The sequence below is a fragment of the Molossus molossus genome, unplaced genomic scaffold, assembly GCF_014108415.1.
Source record: "Molossus molossus isolate mMolMol1 unplaced genomic scaffold, mMolMol1.p scaffold_m16_p_1, whole genome shotgun sequence".
In the NCBI taxonomy this organism is placed as follows: Eukaryota; Metazoa; Chordata; class Mammalia; order Chiroptera; family Molossidae; genus Molossus; species Molossus molossus.
Genome location: NW_023425344.1, coordinates 96886310 through 96894363, shown reverse-complemented (window position 1 = coordinate 96894363; position 8054 = coordinate 96886310). Strand labels below are relative to the sequence as shown.

General features: G+C 40.2%; 1 protein-coding gene across 1 annotated transcript in view; it reads left to right on the top strand.

The window, feature by feature from the left end:
- Nucleotides 1-135: 135 nt before the first annotated feature.
- Nucleotides 136-8054, top strand: part of KIN (Kin17 DNA and RNA binding protein) — a 32711-nt gene continuing 24792 nt past the window's right edge. The window contains exons 1-4 of the mRNA XM_036244059.1: nucleotides 136-327; nucleotides 4326-4420; nucleotides 7036-7079; nucleotides 7164-7286. Of these exons, the coding sequence (XP_036099952.1) occupies nucleotides 214-327; nucleotides 4326-4420; nucleotides 7036-7079; nucleotides 7164-7286 (376 nt within the window). The 5' untranslated portion in view covers nucleotides 136-213. The remainder of the gene's footprint in view (nucleotides 328-4325; nucleotides 4421-7035; nucleotides 7080-7163; nucleotides 7287-8054) is intronic.

Sequence of the window (8054 nt, the reverse complement as noted above, 5' to 3'; positions counted from 1 at the left end):
GGAGCTTCCCCACGCCCCCTCCCGCCCCGCTTTCTTCTTCAGTCTCGCGTCCTGACGCCAAACGGAAGTAAACCTCGCGAGCATTGGGGGCCTAGCCTTCCGAAGCTCCGCCTTTTCCCGGACGTATTTTTTTCTGCTCACCACTGTCAGCCCAGTTCCATTTCCCGCTGGCAGAGCGCCGAGCTCCGGAGAGTTATCGCTGCGGTGGTCGCGATGGGAAAGTCAGATTTTCTTACCCCCAAGGCCATCGCCAACAGGATCAAATCCAAGGGACTTCAGAAGCTGCGCTGGTATTGCCAGATGTGCCAGAAGCAGTGCCGGGACGAGGTAAGCAGGCCAGGGATGGCCCCATGCCCCGTCCTCTCTCATGGCCAGTTCAGGGGGGAAATCCGGTCTCCAGTCCCTGATACTGAGGATAAAGGCTGGATCTCGGCGGGGGGTGGGGGTGGGGGGTGTACACTGGGCGAGTCAGCTGGTCAACACAGTAGGGACCCTTTCTTGCAGTCCTAAGAAAAAGGCATCTTTGACGCCTCTTTCCTCCCAATCTGCCCCCAAAAGAAATGCGAAATAAGAAAAGGGTTTGCAGCCCTGGGTGGTTTTGCTCAGCGGTTAGAGCGTAGGCCCCCGGACCAATGAGTCGCAGGTTCGATTCTGGTCAAGGGCACGTTCCTTCTGTTGCTGTTCGTCCCCAGCCCTGGTCGGGTCGTGCGGGAGGCAGCCAGTCGATGTGTCTCTCACACTTTGATGTTTCTCTCTTAAAAAAGAAGAAAAGATTTTGCAGCTCTGGTAGAAGTGATCCCACTCAAGCTGTCGTAAAACAATTAAATGCCAGGCGCCTAGACAATAACAATAACAGTCATCTCTGACTTGACCTGACTCTTAAGAGAAACAGAATGATTAGGATTCACACCTCTTTTCAGTATCAGATGAAAAAAAAGAAATAAGTTCTTGCACACTACTCATCTACCAGTAATTTACTGAGCAGCGACAATGTGCTAGGGCCCGGATATTTTTATGGTTATGATGTGGACTGGAGTCAGACTGTCCGAATGTGAAACCTAGCAGCACCGCTTACTGCTGTGTGGTCTTGGGCAAGTTATTTACATTCTCTCTGCCTGTTTACTTATCTGTAAAGTGGGAACAGTAACTGTACCTACTTGTAAGATAGTTGTGAATTTTAAATGAGTGAAATATGCGTAAAGTGACTCGGGGTCTTTGGGCAGATCTTGAAAAGCTTTGTGTGCAGTGCTGTGGAGTTTATACTTTCTTTGTTAATGAGATGAATGATGAATTGCCTTGAAGAATTGAGAGCAGGGTAGTGATATAATCATATTTTTCTCTGGAGATTGAATTGGGTAGGACGGAAGAACACTGGAATACTCTAATCCACTGTTTCTGCCAGTAAGGGATGAGATATTTTAGGTGGGACTCACACTGAATAACGTTGATACTGTTGTTTGTTTTCATTTCTGTTTAGTTCTTTGTATTTAAGTCCAGTTGAAATTCTCACGCAAAACTAGAGAGAGACTAGTACATTGGACATCCATATATCCATTACCCAGATTTAACATTTTAAGTACTATGTCATATTTACTTTTTTCTGAAATATTTTAAGGTGATTTACAAACCTCAGGGTATTTCACCTCTAAATACTTAAATATGCATTTCCAAAACATCAGGATATTTTTTCACAGAACTACAATATATGTCATTACACATAACAAAATTAATAAAAATTCCTTTATGGCTTCTGATACACACTCGATACATTTCCTCAATTGTTCACCCAAATGGTTTTTAAAAACAATAAAAAAAAAAAAACAAAACAAGATCCAATCAAAAGCTATGAATTGGATTTGGTTATTAGGGCTTTAAAAAAATAAACTTTATATTTTGAGCAGTTTTACATTGACATTTCATTATGATCAAAATCCATAGTTTACATTAGTGTTCATTCTTGTTGTTGTACATTCTATGGGTTTGGACAAATGTCTAGTGACATGTATCCACCATTATGGTATCACACAGAATAGTTCCACTGCCCTAAAAATCTCTGTGCTCTAGGTTATTAGGACTTTTAATTTTCTCTAAATTCTACAATAGAACCCACTTCCTCCACCCATTCCTTCCACTACTTCCCAACTTTTTTTCTTGCCATTGACTTGAAGAGACTAGGTCAGTCAGTTATCAAAACAGTCCCACTTTCTGGATATGTTTCATTGTTTCCTTATAATTGTCCTTTGCCTCCTTTCTCTAACTCTTGTAGTTGTTAATATCTAAAGACTTGATTAAGTTCAGGTGAAACATTTTGGGATGAATACTTTATAAGTGATCCAGTGTATTTCATATTGCATCACCTAAGGAAGCCCATATATCTAGTAGTGCTAAGATGATTAAGTAAAGATGACAGCCTGTAAGGTAATAAGGTAATGTTAGAAAATAGTATTTTCCTTCTTGCAAGAACACACGACTTGTAGGCTGATACTTTGGAATCATGACCATATACCTAGTTTTACATCAGCCTTTCACCAGTGTGTTTTAACATCCTTACCTGAGTTAATTCCTGCTTGTGTTATTGGCTGCTATTCATTTGTAAAAATATATATATATAAGCTTTTTTTTATCTTCACCCGAGGATATTTTTCCATTTTTTGTTCAGATAGAGTGGGAGGGAGAGAGAGAGAAAAACATCAACGTGAAAGGGACACATCGAGTGGCTGCCACCCACACAACCCAAACAGGGCCGGGGACAAACTGCAACCGAGGTACATGCCCTTAGTGGAAACCGAACCTGGGTCTCTCTGGACCGCAGGCGGACGCTCTAACCGCTGAGCCAAACTGGCCAGGGCAAAAATGAGCTTTTTCTCATCAGCTAGGGCTATTGAGTTACCCCCAAATGTTATCCTAAAATATAGTTCCAATGGGAAAGGGAAAGCAAATGCTTAATTTTTTTCTTTAAGGCATTTATGGTGGTTCTGGTCTGTTTGCCCCAAGATCTGTTTATTTCCCTTCCCTACCTGGGAGGAGAAGTTGATCCCAATAAGTTTCCACTTCTGTCTTCTGTCTCTCAATTTTGGAAGATTGAGGGGGAAGAAGGTCAGGTCTAGAGTATTCTACTCCTGCCCATCCACTCTCTTGGGTTTCTAGGTTTTAAAAACATTATTTTTATTTTATTCACTTATTTTTAGTTTATGGAAAATGGGACTGGTTTTTCATTTATGAGATGGATACCAAGTTTCTTTTTAAGATACATTTAAGTAAGAGTAATGCATGGGTAGTACACAGATGAGCAAGAATTGTGTAGACGGTCTATGGATGACTAAAGATTAGGAAACTACCCTAATTAAGATCCAGTGTTGAAATCAAGACAGTGGCAGTGGGATTGGGCAGAGGACTGGATAAGACTTATTAAGAAAGCTGTGTAGGCTCAGTGATAAATGGAGTGTAGGATGGAAGAGAAGGACACTAGGGTGCCAGACTTGGTCTTGGCCTGGGTGATTGGGAGTGTGTACAGTGCTATTCACTAAGATGGGGGATACAGGAGGAGAGACACATTTTTCATTTCTATTACTACTGAAGGATCAGTTTAAATACTACGTAGAACATATACAAAGTCAGATGTTTTTATAATCACCTGACAAGGTATAGATTTAATATGTTTAACATAAGGTTTATGTAATATGCAAAAATGTATTTTGGATAGCCCTGGCCGGTTTGGCTCAGCGGTTAGAGCGTCGGCCTGTGGTCCGGAGAGACCCGGGTTCGGTTCCCGCTAAGGGCACGTACTTTGGTTGCAGTTTGTCCCCGGCCCTGGTTGGTTGTGCGGGTGGCAGCCACTCGATGTGTCCCTTCACGTCGATGTTTCTCTCTCTCCCTTCCTCTCCCTCCCTCCCACTCTATCTGTACAAAAAATGGAAAAATGTCCTCGGGTGAGGATAAAAAAAAAAAATGTATTTTGGATAATAGAGAAAAGTGAGTGAAAAATAGTGTCTTTAGCGACCCATTTTATTTCATTATATTCCTCAAAGTGCTTGTATAACACTCTGAAGTTGGTGCTCAACAGAAATTTGTTAAATTGAGTAAAAAAAAACCCACTGAAATCACTCATGTTAGTGTTCGCAGTAATGTTTCTCACTAATGTCTGTTTTCTGAAGCACTATTTTTCTGTCTCTTTAGTAACTGGGATTGTTCTTTGATTAGCAGGGTTGCAAAACTCAACTTGGCTAGTGATTTGATTATTTTTTACAGTTTAAATACTTCTACTTAGGCCCCATTATGATGATCTGAATCAGAATTTAACTGCTACTCCCTTTACATTTTTGTAGAATGGCTTTAAGTGTCATTGTATGTCTGAATCTCATCAGAGACAACTATTGCTGGCTTCAGAAAATCCTCAACAGTTTATGGATTATTTTTCAGAGTAAGTAATTCAAAGAAATGCTTATCATGCTTCATTCAATTGGACATTTAATAGATGCTTAATATTTTATATATTGGAGGCTCCGTTTATTCCGTACATATGAACATGATAGCTATATTATCTTTGTGTTCAGTTTCTGTATTCTTTGGACAATTTATCATAGTATGAAATTATCTTAAATCTTTCTCACAATTTGGTTTTTCCCTTACACTTCAAACAAACGAAACTATCTTCTAAAACAAGTGTGGCTAAGAGCCCAGTTCTGGAGTCAGACTGCCTGACTTCAAATCCTTCAAATCCAGGCTTCTCCACTCATGAGCTATGTGACTGGGTGAATTTTTTCTGGGCTCTGATCTCATCCATAAAATGGGATTAAAAATAGTACTGCTTTCCAATAATTATCTTTCCTTCATTGGGTTTATTTGAGGTTATATGAGTTAATGACACCTTTAAACTGTTTAGAAGAGTGCTCAGTACTCGGTAATATTAGCTGTTAGTTATTATTAATAATAATATTTAGTCTTGCATCTATCCATCTCTTTCTTTCCAATGCTCTACATCTTTTGGTCTTAGGACCATCTTGAATACCATCAGGGTACGTATGGCACACTATAGGAAATACCATTCTGGCAAGAGCCATCTGCATACACTCAGTGCCCTCCTTGCTGCCTCCCATCACTCCATCCATTTTAGCTCCTTCCGCCTCTGTCAGACTCCTGGAGAGTCACTCGTGCCCTTTTCCATCTTCCCCTTCCTTGATCGTTCTGCAGAGGGTAAAGCTCTTAACTCAAAATTGAAACATCTCTCTGGTTTACATTCCTCCCTGGTTTCCCTCCTACCATGCCCTCTGCTCACTTCCTTCATTAACTCCTCTTCCTGTCCCAGCTTCTCAGATACAGAAAGTCCTTCAGGGTGTTCACTTGGCTACTTTCCACCCCACTCTACACAGTCTCCATGATTTTTTTTTTCCTGGGAAATTCTAATCTATACTTTTTTTTTTTTTTAATCCTCACCAGAGGACATTTTTCAACATTTTTGTTGAGATAGAGTGGGAGGAAGAGAGAGAGAGAAACATCTATGTGAAAGGGACACATCGAGTGGCTGCCACCCACACGACCCAACCAGGGCCGGGGACAAACTGCAACCGAGGTACATGCCCTTAGTGGGAACCGAACCCGGGTCTCTCCGGACCACAGGCCGATGATCTAACCGCTGAGCCAAACCGGCCAGGGCTAATCTATACTTCTGAAAGCCATCTCAAAGACAACACTTCCAAAGTTGAATTTAGTTAGGATTCTCCCCACCACAGCTGCTGGTTCTCCTGTGCTGGCTAATGATTGCCTACACTGACTGCAAGCTGCAACCTCAGCATCCTCTGGGAGTTCCCTCATGTGGGTTCTCCTCTACAGTCCTTTAAACTGATGCCTTTTCTATTCTCACAGCCCCAGTAATCATCCTCAGCGTCTCCACCTGAAAGAGTTCAGTGACTTCCTCACTGGTCTCGCAACCTGCAGCTCCTGCTCCTGTACCTGTTCTGTGCCTGTGGTTCATAAGCCAGTGCCTGCATCAGAGTCACCTTGAGGGCTTGTGAAGACAGAATGGCAGACCTTCCACCCACTTTCCAATTCAGTAGATCTGGGATGGGGCTGTAGACTTTGCATTTCTATCAAGTGCCCAGGTGATGTTGATGCTGTAGGTCTGGGGACCACAGTATGAAAATTATTGTTGTATACCGTCCTCCAGCATTATCTTTCTAAATTACAGATTGTCACAAATTAACTCTTAAGTAAATTATTTTATGCTTTTTCATTGTCTACATAAACCCAATCTCTTTATCATGACCTTCAAGGTACTTCAAAAATTAACCCTAAAATTACATGCCAGCTACATCTTCTCCTTCTCCGTTATTCTGTTGCACTCTGAATCTCACACTCATTTTTTAACGTTAGCCAAATTCGATTGTCATTTCTCAAACATGAAGCTTTCATGTTTCTGTGCTAACTGGGAATGGCCTTCTCTTCTTCTCCTGTAAAAGTCCTATTTATACTTCACCACCCATATTAAAAATCACCTCCAGGCACCTCTAGATATCTTCTTCAACTCTTCCTCTGACATTTTGTTACATTTTTTTTTTTTTCAATTTGACTTCTGTTATGGGAGGGTCTGCGAGATTGTAACTTAGGTGAAGATTTATGTTTTATTCACTGATGTTTATCTAGCACTTAACTCAGTTCAGAGGGACACAATTGTGCCATTTTCTTGCACAATTAGGGCAGTTTTGTTATCATCAATAAAAAGGTATTGTTATGTCACAATGAATAGTGCTAAGAGACTTCATGAAGGGCCCTCTCCAAAGATGTGTAGTCACTTTTGCAATGGCTGCTTTGCCAAGACAAAAAGTTTCAACTCCAAACTGACATTTAACTTTAATTCTTGGAAGATATAATCTTTTGGGATTCTTTCCTTGTTCAGTTTTTAAAGGTTCATAACAGATATTCAATAAATATTTCATATATCATTTGAGAATTCAAACTGTACAAAAGCTTAAATTTCAGGAAGATAATGCAATATATTTGTAGAAATTATCATAATGCTTTCCTTTCTTTCTTTATTAGGGAATTCCGAAATGACTTTCTAGAACTTCTCAGGAGACGCTTTGGTAAGTATTTTAAATATTGTGCGTTTAATAACTTTACAGTCCTATAACCTGCTCAGGATCCACAGTTTCACATTTTGTTCGTAGGTACTAAGAGAGTTCACAACAACATTGTTTATAACGAGTATATCAGCCACCGAGAGCACATCCATATGAATGCCACTCAGTGGGAGACTCTGACTGATTTTACCAAGTGGCTGGGCAGAGAAGGTAAGAATAAAACATATTTGAATAGTAATAATTATGTGGCTCTATTGTGAGGAAAGAGAGTTGTCATAGTTTGTGTGTAAATTTCTAGTAAAGAGGATGAGTAGAGTAATTAAAAAACTGTGCAGCCTTGGCTGGTGCGACTCAGTTGGATAGTGCATTGTCCCATGTACCTAAGGGTCGCAGGTTCGTTTCCTGGTCAGGGCACATACTCAAGTTGCAGATCCGATTCCTGGTCCAGGAATGTATGGAAGGCAACTGATGGATGTTTCTCTCTCCCTCTCTCCCTCTCCTTCTCCTTCTTCCTCTAGAATCAATGAAAAAAATATCCTCTGGTAAGGATTAAACAAAAAAAAGGTGGAGAGGAGCATAATATTATAGGGTTTATTTTGTGTATTACAGTTGAGTATGAATGTCTGGAATCTCTCTTTTGACAGTGCCAAGATTTATCACTGAAGCAACCTCTCATTTAAATTAAGGACTATTATCAATCCTCTTCCATTTTTGCCCCCCATATTCATTTCACTTTAGGAAACTTAGTTGGTACCTGTCTTAAGGAGATTTTTAAAATGTATTGCTTTTTTCATTTTTATCTTCATTGGATGAAAAGTTGGGGAGAAGAAAAGGGAAGGAAATTTTGTGTCGATGTATTACTTATTCAGTGTGTTACTTTATTCCATTTTAGGAAAGTAATTTCTGCTTAGTTAACAGAATATCATGTACTCATAGGATGTTAAACACACACAGTTGAATAATTACTAAGCAAGATAA